At 41.6% G+C, this 22,640-nt stretch overlaps 1 protein-coding gene and 1 long non-coding RNA gene across 3 annotated transcripts; both read right to left on the bottom strand.

Moving 5' to 3' along the window:
- Positions 1 to 4,706: 4,706 nt before the first annotated feature.
- mmadhcb (metabolism of cobalamin associated Db) lies at positions 4,707 to 10,222 on the bottom strand. Its single transcript, XM_088606251.1, has 8 exons — positions 10,118 to 10,222; positions 9,344 to 9,382; positions 9,052 to 9,196; positions 8,431 to 8,648; positions 7,214 to 7,322; positions 6,404 to 6,534; positions 5,336 to 5,422; positions 4,707 to 4,989 (listed from the first exon to the last, which is right to left on the bottom strand). Exons 2-8 carry the CDS (start codon positions 9,350 to 9,352, stop codon positions 4,795 to 4,797), a joined length of 894 nt encoding a protein of 297 aa, XP_088462377.1. The 5' UTR covers positions 9,353 to 9,382; positions 10,118 to 10,222; the 3' UTR covers positions 4,707 to 4,794.
- Positions 10,223 to 16,337: 6,115 nt separating this feature from the next.
- On the bottom strand, positions 16,338 to 22,533 carry LOC148649480 (uncharacterized). 2 transcript variants are annotated; one of them, XR_015926365.1, is made up of 3 exons: positions 22,137 to 22,533; positions 20,632 to 21,437; positions 16,338 to 17,994 (listed from the first exon to the last, which is right to left on the bottom strand). It is a non-coding gene; the product is annotated as an uncharacterized LOC148649480 (long non-coding RNA). The 2 variants fall into 2 exon arrangements; XR_015926364.1 differs by lacking the exon at positions 22,137 to 22,533 and having other exon boundaries at positions 20,632 to 22,084.
- Between the last annotated feature and the right edge of the window lie 107 nt (positions 22,534 to 22,640).

Here is a 22,640-nt window from a genome sequence, read left to right as displayed (position 1 = left end):
ACCTCATCAATGGAACAAATAGTCAACATAGAGAGAAAAATAAGCTAAAAATCCTAATCCTTCACATTAAACTCGGAGCTTGCCTTTTCACAATTGATTAGCTGAAAAACCTCAAGAAAGGCTTTACAAAGTTTCAATCACGCAAATCGTTAGTTTAATTAAGCATTGAACTTGGCTGGAAAGAGGTAGGTCAAGTGGTGATGGCAGTTCAGAATGATACTGTACATACATCAAACACTGTTTCAAGCTGTTCCCTCAGTAGCCCTCTGTCGAAGAGGATTACAGAAATTTTAGAAACTTAAAAGTGCATCAGGTTACCCTGAAATAAGAAAAATGTTTAAAAAATACATTTACAATGCTCTTGAATTATTTTAAAAATGTTTCCATTTTCACGATTGTGCATCATTATACTGCTACACAAATACTGTTTTGCGCATTTACAGTGTTGTAAAATACAGAACTACATAAACCTAATGCTTGGCAAGCAAGGCCAACTTTAATTACTATCAGGTTTCCTGAAGTGAGTCAATACCAGGAAGGTTGCTTGAGGTGAGGAAACTATTACTGCAGTGTGCGCTAATCACTTTTTATAGCCAAATTCCTGGACTTTATTCTGCATAATGGAAACACAGAGAAAATTTGCTGTACTTTCTTCAATAAGTGATCAAACAACACAGGGGGGTCTCATCTGAGACACAAAGGTATAGAAAAAAACAACAAAACCTCTTAAAGAGGAATTCTCAAGCACTGTTCCCTGTAGAGAAATTAGGATTTCTTTTCTATGTGCATTCTTTCAGCAAATATTAGGTTAAGAAACAAACGGTGTGCTGAAACAGCTGCAACCACTTCTGTTGGAAGGTTCTCAAGAAGGCAGGAGTCGCACTGTCTGAACTATAATATGGATTTACTGTATAACCATGATTCGTGGAAACCACCAAAGGACAGGATCACAAAAGCACATAGGAGAGAACCTTAACAGCCTTTGATAACGAGATGTTAAAAAATGCAGACAAGACTATGGATGCGGCTTTTAAAACTTTTAAAAAGTTAACTTGTTTTAATCATATGGGGCGACTCTCCCCTCCCTTTACACTTCTAACTACATTAATTGACAGGTACCTGGGTACTAAAAATGCTACCAAAAACACAACTTCCTAACAAAAGGAAACAAATGAACTTCTATCTTCCTGGCCTGCACATGAACCAGATGGGACACCACCACGCTGTTGATGTTAATAAAGTTTAAGGATAGCTTCATGCAATTAAAATCCCATAGCAGTTTGATTCCCATAAGGATCTTGTTACTTTCCTATTAAACTTTAATAACTCAGAGCCCTCCACAGTCAGCACCAAGCAACGAAATCTTAGAGATCCTATAACACCGACTCGTGCTTCTGCTGTCTAAACATATGCAATAACTTGCTACTCCACACGCTGAAACCTACCTATACGCAGACAGAGTCTTGGTGACTGTATCTGAACTTCACTTTCTAGAGTGGGCAACAGTTAAATCACATCTGCAATCTGAAAGATAATTTGCTGTATGGAATCTGGCCGAACACAACAGCGACCTCTGAAACAAAAAAAGAATTGTTCCCATTTCTTTGTTCCTTTGTCAAGCAACCAATATTTTTAAAGACATTTTTAATGTGAAAAGCGAAAGATGTTCATTTGTTACTGTTTCAAATCAGTTACATAAAAAGAGGGGACAACTGAGTATATCACTATTTAAATAATTTCAGTAGTCCCAGGAAATGAAGAGAACCTCATGCACAGGGAAACATCAGGTTCTTAATGTTCTAATATGTACAGTATAGGACTTCCAATATGCACTGATACATTGCTGCAAGAATGATGTACTGCATCCTGGGATATTGCAGGAATTCTTTAGAGAAATGTTCTCTTTGACTCCTCAACTGCAATTACATGTCCTCTATTTTGATCTGAAACCATCCTTATGGATGTGAACAAAACCAATTAAGACATCCAGGTCACAAATGAACTGCAATGACCCCCTTAAAATTCTCAGGGATTAACATGCAAACAACACATCGAGTTCAAAACTTCATTGTTAGAGCCAATTCATACAGCTGTCAGTCACAGATGACCGTGGTTAAAAGGCAAAAAGGACGTTTGGATCAGAGATTCTGAAGAGTCAGGTTCTCAGACAAGCACTTGTGATGTAAAACAAAACGTCCTCGAATTATGCAGCATATTTTTGGAAAACAGCACTTTAGGCTAAACCATGAACAGACACAATGTCATGTGATAAATCCATGACCGTGGGTACTTATTCCCAAGAATGCCAAAACATGATCAAGGCGGCAGTAGGTTTGGTACAGGATTAATGTTTTGACTTGATAGAAAAAAAAAGTTTTTCAGAATTAAAGTCGGTTTTATACTGGTTATGTAAAAAAGACCTCAAGAATCAATAGCACGTGATCTAACCTTGGTCACTGCAGATTGAGCAGGATTTAAATGTTTCAGGAGTAAAAACTGAAAAGGGCAAAGCGGTTTAATGTGGGCTTGGGCGGGTTGCTTTGTAAACAGTGGCAAAGAAACAGATCAGAGCCTAGCTACACTCTCACCCGAGGAGCTGAGATAACTACTGCCTCGTCCTATCATCTTTAAAGAGTGGCACACCTGACACTCAGAGTTATCCTAATCGATTTGGAAAGGCATGCGTGCACAAATAACCTATGGTTTCGGTTGAAGTGGCGTCTCTTACTGCCCAAGCGGTCCTGGCACTTATTGCTCATGCTTTAATTCCATCGGTTTAATTTTCAGTCGCTTTAGATTTTGCTGCAGATTCAAAAGTGAGAGTGAAGTAGTCCTGTTTTGACCCAGGGTATGAATTCGCTTGCTGTTCCACCCTGCCCTGAAGCTCTGCACAGGAAGGGATACTTCTGCTCTAACAGTCATTGCCTTGTTAAATCAAAATGCCTGCAACAATGGATTTCTTCACCTCCTGAACCGGCTTCACATGGAAACGGATTAGTGAAGTCAAGTTCCATTACCCTCAAGTGATGATCTCACCGAGATTCCCATAGAAGCCTCCGTGTGGACATGTCCAGTAAGACTAGCAAATAACCAAGGGGGAACCAAAACAATTCTGGCATAACACAGAGCCCAACACACCCAGAGACCAGCTTTCATTGCAATGTGCTCCTTAACAGGAGGGACATCTTAAGCCATGTCCAATACTGGCTGATATTTCAGGATCCAGGGAAAGATTGTTTTGTTTTATAAATCTAAAAGCAATAAGAGTTTTTTTAATAGGTTTATGAGTTAAACGATTATCAAATTATAATGAAAAGAAGTTCTTGCACTGACAATAAAAAACAAAACTTTTAAAAGCAGCAGCAATTTATGGATGTCTCTTTCAAAGTTCATGCAGAGTGTGAGTATTCGAAACTCTTAAAGACCCAGACAAAGTCAACCCAGAAGATTTCTTCTGAAATCAGTGAAAGGAGTGGAAAGTGAAAGTGCATTAAAACTAAGATCAGGAGGTACTTCTGGGGAGCTGGAACAAGTTACCCAGCCGTGCCGTTGAAGCCGATACCCTGGTTTCATTCAAGAAATGGCTGGATGAGATCCTGGGATCAATTAACTACCACAAAGGCCGGTTCTATTATTAACGAACATCCACATAAAATCAAGGAGAGGATAGAAAACACAAACTCCAAAGACAATAAGGTGTGAACTCTATTACTGTATGTTTTATACTGAAATAAAAATGCCCTTTGATCCTGTATTGATTCAAAAACTATTGAGGATCCTGGAACTGAGAAAGTAGGAGTCTACAGCACTTGTTCTGATGCCCTTTGTTTGTAAATGAGCTTCAGAATTACAGAAAAACCTATTTCAATGCTGTATGATTAAGACCCACAAGAGGACAACAATTATAGTTAAAGTGAACTGTTTATTGTCTATTTTCTGTCTTCTAATAAAAAGCTCCTTTAAAATTGCATAAAAACAGTTTCAAGTTTATTCACCTTCATGGAATGAGATACTGAGCAACCATACCATTTAAAAAATATCCTAAAATAAGAAATCATCTTTGTAACCCCAATTAATTCAAAGATCGTAGCTGTTTCAGAATCAATATTACAAAATCAATCATAAGTGCTTTAAACATACCAAGACCACAAATCTGTTAAAAACTGTAAATGTCCTGTAAATGTGTGAAAGGCAATACTGTGTTCAACTGTGGCATTTAAAGCCTGCAACCAAAAACAATTCTGTTTTTTGTGATTAACAGTTCTGATTGGAAAATAATAAAAAAAAACATGTAACAAAAAAGCGTTCTTCTCCCTTCCCTCACAGGCTGATAAAATTCACAGAATTAAGGCAGGTCTGCATGGATAAATTATCTTTCTTAAGCCAGTATCTCTGCTTTAAACATTATTCTGATTTAGCTCACAATTAACATTTTCCAAATTCCTAGGTTTATCCACGTCAAAACGTGAAGCTTCAGGAGTTTTTATGACCATATAAAAGGATGCCTCTTTTACTACACAGGGAAATACATACAAAATCATTTTTCCTACTTCTTTTCTAAAGAGAAATATTTTGGTCTGTTTAAAACTAAACGACAACCTACAGAAAATAAGTTTAAATTTTTAATAGGGGGTATAATTTTGCTTTAGGGTTTTAAACATCCAACACGGCAGGACTTACCATAAATTAAAAAGAAAAGGAGGCGATCACAAGAAACAATATTTAATATCCAGTTTATCAAGTATAAGGATACTGAAACACAACGTAGTGCCTCGATCTCCCCTATAAATACGATTAATTTCCTTGCAGTTTCTTCATGATAAGGCTCTCCGGAGGTGCGTTGGTGAACAGACTCCCCACAAATGCGTGTGTACCCCAAAGAGTGTGACGAATGACTTTGCAGCACCCTAGGTCCTCAATTTGGAACCCTAAATGACGGTACCGTTCGTCAGTTTCAAACAGTACATTGTTTGTGTAAGATCCAAAATACTGCAAAAGACAGAAACGAAAAGGTTTATGTACACCAGGAAATCCACTTTTCACCCAGCAAGAGGCCTCAGATAAGAAATAAACAACAAGCAATAAAGACAAGCATCTTTGTTCTTTCATCTGGGTTTTCTGTTACAGACAATGTCATTTCAGATCCAAATGAAGCCCTGGAAAGATTAAGGCATCTTTTCAAGGCAAAGTTCTACAAAACCTTCCCAGATAACACTTAATGCCAGAGTCAGTACAACATTATCTAAACAGGGCTAAATCCCCTGAAGTGTTTATTGACCACCATTAAAAATGGCGTTAATCTTGCACTGGAAGAGAAGCCCAACGAGATACTTACTGCCAGCCCAGAAGAGGGATCTATGAAGTCTGCCCAGTACCCCGCTGTCTGGAGAGCATAGCAGATCTCTTTGGCACCACTGACAAACTGTTGAGCACAAGGACAGAGACAGAGGGTGATGTACAAAAATCCGAATCTGACAGCCCTCACTTCCTCTTCAATGGAAGAACTACAGAGGAAAAATTCCTAATCCTTCACATTTTATGTTAACACTATGTCTTCATGATGCAATTCAATGATGATGCCTGCTTCAAAAGTTCAAAATAAAAAAAAAACTAAAATTACTTTTAAGCAACAAACTGCAATTAATACTGGAGTCTCTCTCTTTTAAAATAAAAGATGTGAGAATACATGAGTCCAGTACAGCACGAGACTCATCTCACAGTACCCACACGGTAAAGAAAAGTCCAGCAGGCCACTTCACTGAGCTCACAGAGGTCAACCCCCAACAATAAACAGAGAGACGCGATTCAACATGACAGGGGGTGAGTCTTGAAATAAAGACAGTTAACATGCAATTAGACCCCATTACACCAACGATGCCAAGCAGACTGTGAATAATGCCAGCAAGTCTGAGCACACAGTTCACTTTCAAGGCTCATTTACACCGTCCTTCCATTAGTGAGCGACTTCAGAATGTTTCAGCCGTGCTCGTGGGGACCTGCAAGTCTCCTGGCAAGGTCACCTTTATTACACAAACCCCCAGCCTGGGCAACACCTTGTGGAAAATATTAAAAGAAAAATGAATCAAAAGAGAAACTAAGGGGCTGAAAAGACAAGACATCTTAAGAATGAGCTGAAGGAGCCAGACCAACAGGGGGCAAGCTTCCCACCAACCCTTGGAGGCATTAAGAAGTGCCGGATCTCCCAATCTGCTGGTGCACAGCAACTGAGAAGTGTGCCTGAAAGTACTTGAGCACATCTAAAACTCTGCAGTGGGGTCGTGTGCCAGCTCCCGGGGGGCAGCTCCTCTCCTCGGCCACCCCGAGGGGCAGCTGGCAGCTCCTCTCCTCGGCCACCCCGAGGGGCAGCTGGCAGCTCCTCTCCTCGGCCGCCCCGGGGCCTCACCTTCTCGAGCAGCATCTCTCTCTCCACCTGCACCGCCTCCGACCACGCCGTCATGTCCTGCTGCGTCTTCTGCGTCACAGTCACCACGGTCTGTGTCCCGGCCGGCGCCTCCGGGAACATCGCCTCGACATCTGGAAGCAGCGATGCAAAGGAAAGGCTCAAGCAACAGACAGGGCAACGCCGCTCAGGACGCGCGCCAGTCGGACACTGTGGGAAGCCATGCCCCCTTGTGGCCGGCAAGTAAACTGCATCTAAATGACAAGCAGGTGAAAACGGGACAGATTCAACAGGCCAGGCATGTTGCTTCATGCTCTGGCCTGAGAACAGTAGGACTTGTATGCCAAAGCCCTGCTATTGGGCTGCTGAGCACATACATTATATTTAAAATGATTTCAACAGAAATTACCAACATCTCTGCAGGGATTGCTGAGTGAACCTAAAGTACTAAAAGGGCACCAAAAACTTGTCTATTTCTAAGCTTAACGCCAGCTGGGGAACACTGCAGATTTCTTTGCACATAGCAGATCTCGTTGGCACCACTGACAAGCCAATAAGCATAATGAGAGAGACAAGGCTACTACATCACAAAAATCAGAATCTGACAGCTCTCACCACCTCATCAATGGAACAAATAGTCAACATAGAGAGAAAAATAAGCTAAAAATCCTAATCCTTCACATTTTATAGTACAATAAACATTCATGACGCAATTCAGTGATGACACCTTTTACAAATGCCTGCGCTCCAGTGTTCAGCCAGTTCAAGACAAAGCCCTGATGCTAGCAGGTGTCCTGAAGCGATCGGCTTTACCTTTCTTCAGCAGCACGGGGCAGGTCTGTATTGCACATTCAACGTTTGACATCTCAAAGTACTTCTCGGCTTTGTTGACCTGTTCAGAGGTAGGGGCGACTTCTTTTTCCTAAGAGATTCAACACAATCCCAGCGAACGCAGAAGAAAAATATTGTCAATAATCAAACAGCACTGGTTTTCAAGATCCATAATTTTCATAATGTCAAACAACACATTGATCATATCAGTCATTATTTCACATAAAACCAATGACTAAAACGCACAGTCTTCTATCATTAATGCAGAAGATCACAATAACATTAAAACTCTCGTCTAAGGCAGGGTTAACCCTCTGCCCTGTGTTAAGAGCATGGAAGCAATTACACACCAGAGGCCATTCAGCCCCTCTAGACCATTGGGTATTTGGTAACACACTAATCCAAGGATCGTATCCGGCTGTTTCTTCTTAAATGGCAAGGTAACTTGTTCCATACTCCCGCTAACCTTTGGGTAAAGAAAAGGCCCCCTGTTGCCAGTTTAAGCTGCACCTCCATGTATTTTCCATTAATAGGGAGTTTCTAAATCTATTCCTGAGCTCTCCTACACTCCAATGTGGAGTATTTACCTCCTGCTCTGTGAATATCCCTCAAGCAGGGGATCTGGTAAATAAAGTAGTTCAGAACTGTGAATAATCACCCAGTAGCTCTCAAGCTCACTGTTCCGCTCTGTTTCTGAACGGAAGCACTTAATTTACAAAACCGATTGAAACCCACATGCTCCAAGCCTTTATGAACTGATGAGCAGAGGGTGACCTATTAAGATCCGCTGTACTGAGACTCTCCAGGACCTGTGTCCACCCCAACCTCCCCAACCCTGCCAAGCACCCCAACCTCTATCATTCCTGTCTTCTCACTTTAATCCTAACACTTGAGCACAGGGATATCTTGGGAGAAGACCGGAAACCGAGAAAACGATACACTGGACTTTGAATAAAATGTACTTCCCATCTCACTCTTATTTATCAATCAGACAGGGCTTGGGAGCCTCTTTCAGTCCCATCACTCACACACAAGACAGAGTAATCTCAGCATCTCTGCAGCCATCAGCCGAAGCATGGTGTGAAGAATTCATGTGAGCGGTGAGAGAATGAACAGTCTCCAACACCACTGGGCCCTCCTGTAGGAACATGCAAACTAAACTGCAGACACGAGAAACGACATCGGCAACACGACTTTACCTGATGTTCGCTGACGAACTGGGCCAGTATAAACTCGTGCCGCTCGCTGCTTGAGGGAGCAGATAAAACGTCTGGCACAGGCCGGTGCACCGGTGTTTGCTTCTGATCAGCAGTGCCCTCCAGGTGGCAGCCGAACCCCACATTCCCCGGCAGCTGGAATCGCTGATCCTGGGGTCCAAATGGGCCCATTTTCTCATCCGGCCAAACCGTTCTGAGCCCTGGCACACACAAGAGACCGTCCACTTACAATAACAGCACTCGAGCCGACATTCACTTCAGTTTGCTCTGTTTCACGCCCGTCGACAACCTCCACAGCTAGTGGAGTTCAGTCAACATTCAACGCTGAACTTTGAAAACCGTACTGCTATGTATAAATCATGCCACCATGTGAATTAGTGTGCCTGCAATCTCATTCAGCGCAAACAGAAGGTATGTAACTGCGTGTGGGATACTCTGGAGTTTTAAACCTCAAGGGCCCCACACTGCTTTCAAAGCTTCAACAGGACGACCTTTTTACTGCAGCACCTCAGAATGAGCAGCAGTCTAGTATCACCTTAATATAACAGCAATGCTCTCTTCCCAGGGGCACATTTTAATAGCACGGCACCGTGCTCATCTTACCTATGTCAAGGGGAGTAATGGCAACATAGGGCTCATCAGAGCCTGACGACCCCGCAGCAGAGAAACATCTGGCTCCTGCGATCCTCCTTACTAGAATGTGAAGCCCTGGCAGATAGGTCACCAGCCTAGCTCTCTTACAGAGCACCTGAGAACAACACAGCGTCACGACACAGCACGACTCGGAACGCCACACGCGAAGCACCGGTTTCAGATAATACAGCTGCGGTCCGGCTGAATATTCGCGCCGCAGAGGGGAGATGTCACACAGACAGAATAAAGCTGGAATACTTACACTGGCCATCCTAGAAGGGCGTTTCCCTGAACCTTCCACCTGAAAGCAGCAGAAGGGGGAGAGTTCAAACCTCATCGTGACGAACCGTCCAGGTGACTCTGGTCTCCACGGTTTCGCCGCGCTCCAACTTCAAAACAGGCCGGGGAGCCTTAAAGTACTTCTTGACAAACGAGCTGGAAGCCCGACGACGCTTCTCTCGGTTGCGTCAGGAGAAGGAGGAGATACTCTACCGACTGTAAACTGTCTGAGCTCCCGGTCACAGCTGCAGAGATTCACTGCCAGACTCCCAGGCCCGGGGTAACCGGAACATGGGTTTTAATCATTTATCACGGGGATCTTTATCAATGGGAATTGACACTGTAAATAATCGAAGGATAATAAGCGGTTGACAAACCAAACACACAACGTGGAGCGGCATAAACCAAGCCGAAACCTGTTAATTTCTTCACAACATGATGTTCCCCATGCATTATTTCAAAACAAGGATGAAGCGTGGGCTGCACAAATTCAAGTGCACAGGGACACAGGCTCCGGCAGAGGCTGAACCGATCGGTACAGCAGTGTATTTTACCGCACGCACACTAATCAACCTCAAGATAAATAGTAATATTAGTAATACAAGACACCGAGAAGAGACGCTGTTATGAAACATGACAACTTGTGTTATTTTGGATGCCTCATCTCAGAACAACCCCATGCACAGCAGAACAGCTGTCACACCAAAGGCGTTTCAGATTGGTTTATTGATCAGCTTTCGTCTACCCTTTCACGTACCTGTAAGTTTCTGTTTTGACCTGGACGCTTATCGGAACATCACTCTGCCTCCTGTCCGCACGCAGCCTCAACGTCACGCATGACATCACTCACCTCTTGCGTGCCTACGGCGCGCCCTTTAGGACACACCGCGCTGGTAGTCTTTCTACGAAAACGCGATAGAAAGAATTTTACCTTTACAAACCTTATGCGACACGTATACATAAAATAGCTTGAAAAATATTGTTAACGAGATGTGGTTTAATTTGAAAACTCCAAATAATAAAGGTTTTCTTCCTTTCGACAAATTGCGTACTTTTCACTGGGAAATATGTTGTGCTAACCGTTAAGTCCACCAGGTGACACTAAAACCCCATCAGTGAAGAGGCTTGATCTACCAGCGACTGCGAAATTAGTGCCTTCAGAGACTTCAGACAACAATTCAAGGTCTGACAACATAAGCAAAAACTGACGAGCCTTTCTAAGCATAAAATAGTTGCATAACTCTTTTGCTACTTAGTGGTATTACTTCAGACAACAATTCAAGGTCTGACAACATAAGCAAAAACTGATGAGCCTTTCTAAGCATAAAATAGTTGCATAACTCTTTTGCTACTTAGTGGTATTACTTTTCTGGGAAATACGTTTTGCACGTTGTTGTAATACGTTTCCATACAGTACATGTCCACTCCCGTTTGTTTTTTGTCATGCAAGTGGTTTGCGAAAAAAGTGGGTTTATTGGGAGAATTTTGATCACGTTTCATTGTTGCGTATTCCGACTATTTTCTTCTTTGTGTGTGTGTGTGCCGCAACGTGCAAACACCTCTCCCTTGCTCTAAAACTGGGTCCTGGGACAGGCAGAGGCCCGAGTTGAACTATTTTTGTGTTGAGGTTATTTAGGCTGGTAATGAGGAGAGTGTGATCAGATGCGTTTTCCACGTTTCTGAACTTTCACTCCATCGATCCATGAGAACCCCCTGAGAAAATGGCCGCAGCAAAGCCCGTGTTGACAACACTACACAGTCGCTCATCTTTGTTGCTAAATTCCACTGTGTGCTCTGAAGTGTAACGTTTATATGATTTCACCTATTGTTGTCTCGTCTCAAAAAAAAAATGACAGCTTCATTTTCCAGGCTTTGCAGCGCAGTGTCTTTTTGAGCTCAAAAGTAGAAATACTCTCTTACTGTAAACACGGTCGAAGGCATCAGGTAGTTACACCTTTAGCTGGTTTGGAATCCTGATTCTGCATCACTTTCTCGCAGTACAAACCAGATTGTATTGTCTTTTGCCTACAAAACTGTAGGACTAATGTGAAAGAAATACAAAACGCCTGAGCTTTATATTTTCGTAGTTTCTTAGAACTAGAAGCCGTCAGGATCCCCGCCTTCCATTGTTAACTATATTTATGTATTGGAATTAGTGTTCCTTCCAGATCTTTAATTCAGTAAAATACACATAGCTGCCCTGCCATAATCCTTCGGAATCAAATCCAGGTCCCCCGAGAGCATTTACTGATGTTGCTGTTGCACAAGCTGCAGTGAAAGGGAACAGAGTGTTTTTAAAGGCTCATGTTTTCCCACAGCTGGGAAAGGTGTATGGAGTTTCGACGTGATCTGTTGGTCCCCGCAAATCACTATGTATCAGTGACACCAGCCTAAGAAACCCATAGGGATTTCTGTAAATGTGGCATTACGTATTCATATGGTGTAACTATGGGAGAAAAATAAAAAAGTCTCACAATTTGGCACTCTGCAGCAAACAGGCAGCTGAGTGACGCCTTCTTTATGTGAAAAATTATTGGCACTACCCTAAGGGTCCTGCACGTACATTTCTACATTTGCAACGAGTGACAAATGACGTGCCATCTGGCAATATCAACCCACCATAGAAAACAGAGAGGGGTGTCTCGAAGAACTGGGCTCTGATCTTGACCAAGGACGCTGGAAGTCACAGGATCTGTGCAACAGCAGTCATATGCAGCCAGAAAACAAATTTTGCTTCCAAGACCACTAATGTAATGTAATAATCTGCAGTCTTATGCTCCTTTCCTTGAAAAGACGGCTTTATTGTGAATTAAAAGGGGTTAGAGCTTCCAGAAAAAAAGAAATTTTGGAAAACGTGCATTTATTTATAGCTTCTAGCACGTGACATTGTTTTCTTGTAGACAACAGGCAGATGTCCTCTATACTAGGACGGTTAAATGCAATTTCATCCATCCATCAATTTTCGAACCACTTTATCCAATTTAGGATCATGGGGGAAATGGGTGCAAGGAGGGGTTCACCCTGGACAGGATGCCAGTCCATCGCAGGGCACACACAGACACACACACAGTCTCACAGATACACACACAGACACACACACAGACAAGCACAGACACACACACAGTCTCACAGATACACACACAAACACACACACAGACAAGCACAGACACACACACAGTCTCACAGATACACACACAGACACACACCCTGGACAGGACGCTAGTCTATCGCAGGGCACACGCAGATACACACACAGACAAGCAACCCTCGCACTTTTCCCAGAAGCCATTTAACCTACCTGCGTGTCTTTGGACTGTGGGAAGAAACTGGAGGGCCCAGAGAAAACCCACACAAACATGTGAAGACCATACAAACTCCATGGAGACAGCACCCCAGCTCCAGAACTGAACCCAGGTTCCCAGTACTGAGAGGCAGCAGTGCTGATAAATGCACTTCATTTTTTTAAATGGAAATGAGCTACCTGTGGCTGTATTTGCATATTTCCATCTATTCATAAAAATACTGAAAATTGTGCAGACATACAAATGCAACCTTTTAAATAATGTCTAAACTATTAATGTATATTTTAAATAGGCTAACTATATATCATTTAAATATAAACCACAATTAACACTGTGGAGTTTTTGTCCAGGGTTGTAATCTTCATTTTTTGTAAACGTAAGAAAATCAGTACAGATGTCAAAACAAATGAAAACACAAAACAGGCAGACAATTTCAAATTACATTTGAAAATTTTGCCGCTGTACGACATTTTACTCCAAGTAAAAAGGAACTCTTTGAGGTGCAAGTACAAGCTAAAAATATCCCCAATCTAGCTGACTGAAGTGCAATACCAAAAAAATAAAAGATAATAAAGCATAAGAAGGTACTTATTGATTACTTAATCTCCTGGTATCCATCATTTTCTGAGTAATATTTGTATGGTTGGTGTGTTGTTTTATCCTAGCCATTTTTTACAAGGCAGTATACAGCCTTTGCAATTAAACCAAAATATTCTTACATCTGTAAGTGTGTGATGGCTATAAAATTGCTGAGGATATTAGCGTCTTAGCCAATCAATGTATTTTTATCCAAAAGCAGTTAAAAGAGCTGCAAATGAAATAAAAAAAGAAATCTCTTTGATTATTTATCTTACTGATTTTGTGTTTATGCCAGAATAAAGGTTTCTAATAAACCAGCGCACTGAGAACCATTTGCATTAACGATGAAATCTGTCCAAATCTACAGTGCACACACACCAAACCAGACAGAGTCTTGCAAAAGTCTTACTTCTGCCCGATAATGTTTCAATGATATTTAAATCAAAGAAAATGTATACACATTTTTTAGAGTGAGTATTTGTAATAAAAACTTGAATGTTCAAACTGAACACTTACTGTATATGTGAAAGACGTTTATTGTCAGCAAAAACTGCAAGATAAATGGACAAAAAATGTATATGGACATTGCTGTATCTGCACAGTATGAGTGAGGATGGAAATTGATTTCAGTCACCCAGGGTAGTTTCACGCCACATGCAAAGGTAACAGTTTACAGGGTTAAGGAGAAACTCTTTTTTTTGTTTTTCTGGTTACCACACTGTCCTGAAGCACTGTCCTTTGTCTGACTCTTCCCCAGTAGGATTTAAATTCCAAATCCACTGTTCTAGTTCTACAACAGGGGCTGCTGCCAGACTCCTGCGGGCCCTGTGGATCAGCGAGGATCAGTGTGCGGTTCTCGGGGTCTCGTCTTTGCCACTCAGCTCCCTGGGGTCCCTCGGCCCAAACTCAGCCTCTAGAGGCAACACCAGGACTTCCACTCAGCTGGGTTTCGGGGCAAGACCAGTTCTGGATTTCAGTGTGGGGCTGGCGAAGGAGGGCGCTGAACGGCAGAGTCGGGCTGATGGTGAACCTCCGGTGCTTCAGTCATGTGTTATTCCTGTCCCACTTGGCGCGCTCTCTCTCTCTCCTGCGCTGCAGACAAAGCAAAGCAGGGCTCAACGCAGACTTCTCCCCTGGCTCTCAAGAACCTCTTGCTGCGACCTTGCTGCAGGCGATAGACGAACACAGCACGTTACAGGTGGTGCTGCAGCATTTGACATTGTTGGGTCAAGCTCAAACCACACGGTTCCATGTGTCTTAACGACAAATCGACAATATTTGCCAGGCAATACTGAGGCTGCCCTGTTCTAAATCAGAGGCCTCTGATAATTCCAACTTTAACAAGAAACAAAACAGAAAATTGTGATTCATTACTTTATTTGTTTTAATTTATTTGTCATTTTAGCCGTTTTCACGGTTAATTTGGCAGCTTAGTACGTGAGGTCAGGAAGTGGTTCTTTAACGCAATCAAAAATGATTATTTTTGTATTTCTGTGTTACATTTTACTTTGTGGTTGGTAAAGGCTCCAGTAGTCTGATACGAACTAAAACGACCCCAACATTGGAGAGAGAGGAGAATGAGTTAAAAACAATTTTTTGGCCACGAGGATTTCTGACTTGAGAGAAGCCATGGCTCCAGCCAGCGTGTTTTATTGCTCTTCTGTCGAGCTGCGCAGTGAGCAGTGCTGGGAATCAGCACTTTTCACTGCTGTTTTTCTTATTCTTTAAAGGCTTTCCATTCTGTGGCCAGAGAACATTCCAGAATACTCTAGAGATCCTGGAGCAGTGAGATCCGTTCCTGTTCATAAGCCACTAAATAAACTCATTCGTTCTTAAAAGCAGGCTCAAAAGGACATGTAGGGTTTTGTGTGTGGCTGCAAATTCAAAAATCCCCTTGTGTCAGGGAGACACTTTAAATATAACCTTCACAACAACACGAAGTCCCGGCCTTCTGCTCTAATGGCAGCACACACTGGCTTTCCGTAGAAATTCTTGTGATCTACTAAATTAGATTATTTTACCTTTTTACTTCATATTGAATTTCCTTCTAAGAGACCCCGTACTAACTCTGTAACATGCTTAACACATATTACAAAACTCAACACTTTTCATATGACAGCAGATCAGATAGAGGCACCTTTTAGCTTTGAATTAAAGTCAAAGGTTCCCAAAGAAAACTGCTGCTCTGATGTTGAAACAGATGAGCAACAAACTAGACAAGTGTGCTTCTTATTCTCCTGAATTAATGTATGAGCCTTCCCACCTTTCCAAAGTGGTTGTAAATAAACGTTTTATTTATCCATTTGTTTTTTCTGCTGTTGCTTTGAAATACATGTGAAACTTACCAGACCTCATTAATACAATTGTGTTTTCAGATGAAAGGAGTCTCATCTAGTTCATTGTAATGCTTTGTACTTTCTAACCCGGAAGATGGAAATGAGAAATGTTGCTCCATTTGAGATGCTTAATAGTGGTTTCGGTTCATGCCCAAGGTTCTCGGTTCTGTTCTTAGAATGGCTTACAATGGTTTCCTAAACTACATTAGATTGAAGCTCTTCTCTTGGCTGGACATATGAATTTTAGGTCCTATCCACTTTACTGAGGTTTACTGTGGTAGGACCAATTGAAAACGGAAAAACAGAGGGCATGATTAGAACGTATTTCCTTTTCACAAAATCCAGAAGGCTTTCAGGATTCAGGACTCTCAAAACATCTTGAAAAAAATAGAGTACTAAAAAATACCTAAGCTCTAGTAATTGTAAATTGGCCTGATGTGAGTGTATCATTTACAGTATGTGGGGAAATCAGATGGATGCAAACTATGAATGTAAATAACACTGCTAAACCTGTTTTTTTTTTTCAGTTTTGCTTAAAAAAGTCACACACAGGAAAACATTATTCTTAAAAGTTCTATTTCTGTCATTCAGAATAAGAGCTGGTTCCACAAACCAAAATCTCTGCTTTGAGCACTGCCATCCACTGCCACAGCTGGAAAGTAGCCAGTGAATAGCTGTGTGTTTTTAGGTTTTACAGGGTGATAATTCAGCCATGGTTTTTGGATCCATCACCTACAGTACAAAAAACACAAGACAGACACAAGGACATAAAGAGATTTATTTTTAAAAAGACTACACAACTTTTATGAAATATTTATTCATTTCATTAGTTCAATATTATTTCAATATGAATTCTTTTAGACACCCATTTTACTTGATTTGACTAATTTTCTGTTGGAAGAACAACAAAGCTGTTTACAGAGACCCAGAGGGCTCAAGAATGCTTACAGAGTTCTCAGGCTGGCTTGAAGTGTCGTGACACTTCTCCACTTACAAGCCAGGTTTCCTTGAGAGGTGCAGCTGTTGTTTATTTTTAGACGCCTGCTGAAGGCATCTTGTTCTTTTGCACAATCATACACTAACATGTAAATTACACAAAGGACAACAGGATCCCACTGCTACATTTTTGCACATTCAACTGCCAAGTGTCCTTCGAGGGCTGGGCTTGTCTCACTCCAACTGCTGTTCGTGGTATCTTTAGACACCGTGGTAACAGATTACACATCCCATGTCTTCCATCCTGTTTTAATCCAGGACAGCAGTGAGACCACCTACCAGGAGCCTCAGACATATGGATTCGATATATTGGCACAGCCATGTAATGAAAAGTAATGCCCGCCATCCCAAACTCTTGCTTTCAACGACTGTCATCAAAGGAAACAATAATAAACCACCAGCCCCGACTGGAGAGCCAAACTATGTGAAAACTAAATATGTGTACATACTTTCTTTGCAGCTCAAGCTTTTTTTTTCCCCACAAACGGCTGTCAGTTTGAGTTTTATGAGAAGTTGAGCCGGAGGCATTCCGACCTGTCAGCTCAGCATATTTCCCAGCAGTTCTGCCCCTCAGCATCTCAAGCTGCCGTTTCACTTGAAATGAAAGAGACGGACTTTGCTTCTCTCCCCACGTCCGACCTCTTTGATTTGTTTTTGCATTCTCCTGCAAGATTTTCACCCTCGCTCTGCACTGCATCGGGCGGGGGGGGTCAGGACTTCGGAAACCATGAACAAAACTCAGCAGCCCCTGGAACCGCGGTTATCCTTGGTGTGGTTATCCGAAAATGACTGGGATTTGTTCATACTGCACTCAACATTTTGTATTGAGGCACTACTTGTGCTAAACAGAATGGGGTCCATCTCCTGAGATGTTATCCATGTATATACTGCAGGAAATAAGAGAAATCCAGTAATCAGCTTCTTTTCTTTAAGGCGTCATTAAACGTCTGACCTCCAAAGCTCCAGAAGTCTACCTTCTTCAGGCATAATCCTGGCTTGAACTGAGGTGAAACAATATTTCACCTTCAACACATCTTAGGGATACTATGCAGAGTGATGCTGTTTCCACAGACGAGTCGCAGAGCTAATAACACATATCAGGTCTTATTTCCACATCGATCAGCTTCTGTGGAAGCATGGTGTCAGCACAGCTGTCCGAGCAGATAGAGTGACCTGGGGTTGACTGGCAGGAGGTCGGGAAGCTTCCCAAAGGTCACTGTCTGGTCATCTTAGTTTACAGGGATTCCAGCACCAATGTTCTCCAGCTCACCTCCCCACCCTTGGTCAACCTGCTGCCCTTGATTTCTGTGTACCTCCTCAATCTCTCCAACACATGGCCACCCTCTCTCACACCCTGCTGGAGGCAAGGCTCTGTGCACAAAGCCCACGTCACCTGGTGACCATGTCACCTGGCAGTCCCACTGTGGAAGACAAACAAGCACCTGTAAGGAGAGGAAGCTGAGTGTCTGGGCAGCTCCCCCATTGTGCAGCCCATCCCAGCACCTGTGGAGGAGGCGGCTTTCTTATCTGGATCTCTAGACTGAGCCTCTTGTGCTCCTTCAGTCTGCATTTCAAACAAAGTCCTGAACCTCAGAGATGCCTTTTAAAGGTCTGTTTGCTTTATACTACTGTGTGCCAAGGGGTGCTGCAGTATCCTGGCTTGAATTCCATGCTGGGATGCCTCCTGTGTGGAGTTTACACAGATTCGGCAGGTTTTCTCAGGGAGTTGCTGCCTGGATTAATTCACACTTAAATTGTCCCATTTAAAGATGACTCTTCAGACTTGTCAAAGCTACACACATACTGTATTTCTTGATATCTTAAACCACTAGAAAGATTTTTACATCCTACTTGTAATAAATTCTTACTTTGCTTCTTTGAACCCAGGAAAAACTGTTCATCAGAAGCCTAACACAATTCTCTTACGAGAATCAAATACATTTTTAATTGAGTAAAAAACACTGGCAGTGCACGAGTCATGTCAACATCTTACTATTTTACACAATGTTAAATATTACAATATGTTTGGATTAGGATTAAAAGTGCCCAAGAGGCATGATGTGTCAGTCTGTGTTTTCTGTAGGTACTGTAGAAGAGTGTTTTAATACTGTCATACTGTGAAGAGAAATGACATCTTTGCATAATTACACTTGATTTACAGAATGCCTCCGGACTTTTAACACAACCACACACACCATTCAATTTACTAGGCAGCTACAGATTGTTTTAGCAAACTTACTGTATCTCTGTTAGTAATATTATAATTAATGTATGATTTAATCAAGTGTTTCTTACTCATAAAAGTCATGAACAATCAAAGAGGCAATTATTTTAGGCAAAAAATACATTTCTGCTTGAAGTCATATTGTTTTAAGAAAACAAAGAATCTAAATAAATCAGGTTTTATATTAATGAACTCCAAAAACATGTTTAACGTGTTTACCAGTTACAAGGCCCTAATATGTATAATATATGGTCTCAAACTATAAACAGACTTACCAGTTTTTCCATTGTTTTTCTGACCAGTTTATCCACTACAGGGTCACTGGGCAATTTGGAGCCTATCCTGGCAAGTCTAACCAATTTGTAAAACTGGTTGTACTGTATAGCTGTATGTTAAAACTGTAATAGTTGATATCTTGATGGTGTTATTCAGTTAACAGGGGTTAGGACTCTACCTTGAAATAACAACTAAATTAAGTTTGCGCCTGTTTTTTGCGGGGTTAAGCTCCAGCTCCAACACAACCCTGTTTTGGATCAAGCAGGAAGAACACAGCTGGATGGATAAAAGATTTGTTTATATGACTTAAAAGAGATCCCTAACTGCATCTAACTATGACCTAGTTCGCAAGCTGTTATCCTCTGTCCCATCAATTCTCTTATCAAAGAGGCTGTGAGCAGCCACCCCGTCCAGAAGAGAGAGATGCTTTCCCTGTGGCTATCCGACACTGCCTGAGCTGCCACCAGCTTAGAGCATTTTGGAGTTTCAGAAGACTGCTGACAGCCAAATTCGTTTCTGTCCGGATTGTGAGGCGAGGGACAAATCAGATTGAAATGGCATTTTCCAAAGGCACATTTTCCTCCATGACATAGTGGCCACCATGTCACTTCAGATATGCATCATAAAGGACACATTAGGAGGACGAGTTAACATGAAAAGAGCTCTGAAGGTGAAGTAATATAAACAAAACAAGGGCCCAAAACAAGGGAAACTCTTCTCTCTGTGAACCTAAAGGTGGGTTTTATTATTAGACATTTAAGCACCTATTGAAAGGTCAAGCCCCTTTAAAAATGAAAAGAGTCGAATCTTTAAAATCCGGAGCATGTTATATAGGTTGTCAGATTCCTGTTGCACATCGCATCCATCACTGAAATACATGCAATTGATGGCCTGAAAAAAAAAACAGGAGTCTTCTCCACTTCCCACACTAGACATATCCCTTTTTTAGATTGCAAACAAGTCTGCTGGTGACCCACCTTTAAATCAATTACTTAAAAAAGCAAGACGGGACATCTACAGTATATCGTAACAACCATCCAGTAAATCATTTCTGTATTTGGATTAAGATATGAGATTTAAAATGTGCACGATATAATAATTTTGTTAAAAAGAAACAGATTGACAATAAAAGCTGACAAAGACTAAGAAGAACAGTCTCAGTGTTTAAGAGGAAAGCAGACACTGAATTTGCGGTCAGGCAAGCAGCAAACCTACAGTGCCTTTATCAAGTCAAAGGACGGCTATTATTTGATGGTACAGTAGGCGAGGTGAATATCAACGGAGCAACCAATTACTGTTCTCACAAAACTAAAAAAAGAACATTAATTAGTACCCTCAGCTATTTACTGTATGTGTATACAACACTTCGGCTGCAGTGCTAATTGCAGCCAAAGTGTACCAGGGGAGACTTTTTGACTGACTCAGCCAGGCAGGGAGTTGCGCTGACGAGTGTGGAGATGAACACACTCCGGGCTGCCTGTGCACCAGCGCACGGAATAAGTGACTCTGTTTAGCAGGACCGGGGTGGGTGACGGCTCTTCAGCTGCAGTTGCCTCACCCTGTAAAAACGCGCCGCTGGACACACCCGGCCGCAAGCGCTCGGACTGGGGGCAGCGGCGGCCCGTCGGGCGAGTCCAACCCGGCGCATGTCCTCTCCGCGTCGCCTTGCACGCACACAGGCCGCTCTGACCGGAGAAAAAATATTTTATCTTGCAATTACAGTTGATCTGTCAGTTCGTAGAGCGCCGCTGGGACTTTTCTTTGGATTGTATGCGAAACTACATTTTCTAAACAGACTAAAAGCTACGCTGAAATGCTTGCCCTCCTTTAAAGAAAAAGCGAGCACGAATTCATTTTTTTTTTGCCAAGCATACGTATGTACATACATTTCTGTTTTTTTCTTCATGAACATAATTTTTGTTAACGCCAAAAAAGCGTTTTTCTCTTTCAATTTGATATATATAGAAGCTTGAATCTATAGACCTGAACTGAAAAAGGAACAAACATTTCAAAATCCAAGTGCACATTACGGTTGATCTGTTTTTATCTCATATTTGTCTGAGCTAAAACAACTCAATACTCTATTTATATGATTTCTCGGAAACTCGTCATTCGGAATATTTCACAATTTCTAAATGCAAGCACATTTCAAAAAGAGTCTAAGCTCTGAAAGTCAGATAAAACGTTTCTTGTAAAAATACTGTAAACAAGTGGTGTATGTATTTATACGTAGACGTTTCCAGAAAGATGTGTTGCATGTCTAAGATTCTGTGTTACTGTAAGACGTCCTGATGATTACTGAACCTGACCAGCGTCTTCTTTGTCGAAGATCTCGTTCAATTGGTCCTTTCATCCCATTTCGTACTGAGAATGTAGGTTAGAGATTTGTGTTTCAGTAATATATACTCTATATTTCGTATTAAATAGCTATTTTGTACTTTTGGTTTTGGAATAGCTGACATCGCAGACAACGTGATAGGGTCTTAAACTGAAAAGAGTTTCTTTCTTAAGAAGTATAAAAAGTATACCTAAGTCAATGACCCAATACTTAAGAGTGCCTTACAATCACAACGACGCAACGACGACGACAACAACAACAACAACAACAACAACAACAACAACAACAACAAGATAATAATAATAATAATAATAATAATAATAATAATAATAATAATAATAGAAGAAGAAGACACAAGCTTGGAATTACAATACAAATTGTTTATACATTGGAGGGCATTTTATATCAATTAAAACAGGAGAGTGAATTTGTTTTTACCATTTCAGAAAAACGCAAACTGATATCCTGTTGGATAGAGGAAGAGCTCTAATTCTTTCTCTAAGTTTGCTTAGACTAGTTCCTGATACAGAGTGCGTGTCGAGTCACACACTGCACGGCAGGAGGCGGGCATGTGAGCTCAAAATCCAAGCATTTACAAGCAGACCTGTCTAAAGCAACAACAACAACAACATCATACAGTGTTGTAGATGACAGTGTAGATGAAAATATTTGAGCGTTTATATTCTTGTGCTAAATGTGATTAAGTTAACAGAGTTCATACTAACATTCACAGCCAGGCTGAGTGAAAGTAAAACACCAACTAACACTTCCCCTTGACTTAAGTACACTAGTATATTAACATAAAATAAATAGACTCTTGATATTCAACAGGTTTTAAAGTAATCCAACAGCCTCACTGGCCTGTGAGTCTTTCCTGTGGGAGAAACTCTCTGCCCTTCAACACTCTGTTTATTACCGCAGGGGGAATGTATAAGTTACCGACGTTATTTCAGAAACTGTCTCAGTGATCCTCAATCCCACAACACAGACAGCTCATCAGATAAGAGATCACCGCAAGGTTATTCCTGCAGAAATGAAGTCTTGTTTGTTTGTTTTAGCCACATGAACACGTAGACTACACGTGACAGGAGGATAGGGAGTTTAGCGATCAGCTCTACCGGTCTGCAGCTGCTCATTTTCCCACAGCAGGAAGCAATTGCTTTGGAAGGTGAATTCATATTCCCTTGTTCAGTGGGGAGCAATCATGGATGAGTTACAGAGCATAAGAG

This window comes from Lepisosteus platostomus, chromosome 14 (assembly GCF_059453375.1).
Source record: "Lepisosteus platostomus isolate fLepPlt1 chromosome 14, fLepPlt1.hap1, whole genome shotgun sequence".
Lineage (NCBI taxonomy): Eukaryota > Metazoa > Chordata > Actinopteri > Semionotiformes > Lepisosteidae > Lepisosteus > Lepisosteus platostomus.
The sequence above is the reverse complement of the archived record's forward strand: the minus strand, read 5'-3'. Positions and strand labels throughout refer to the sequence as shown.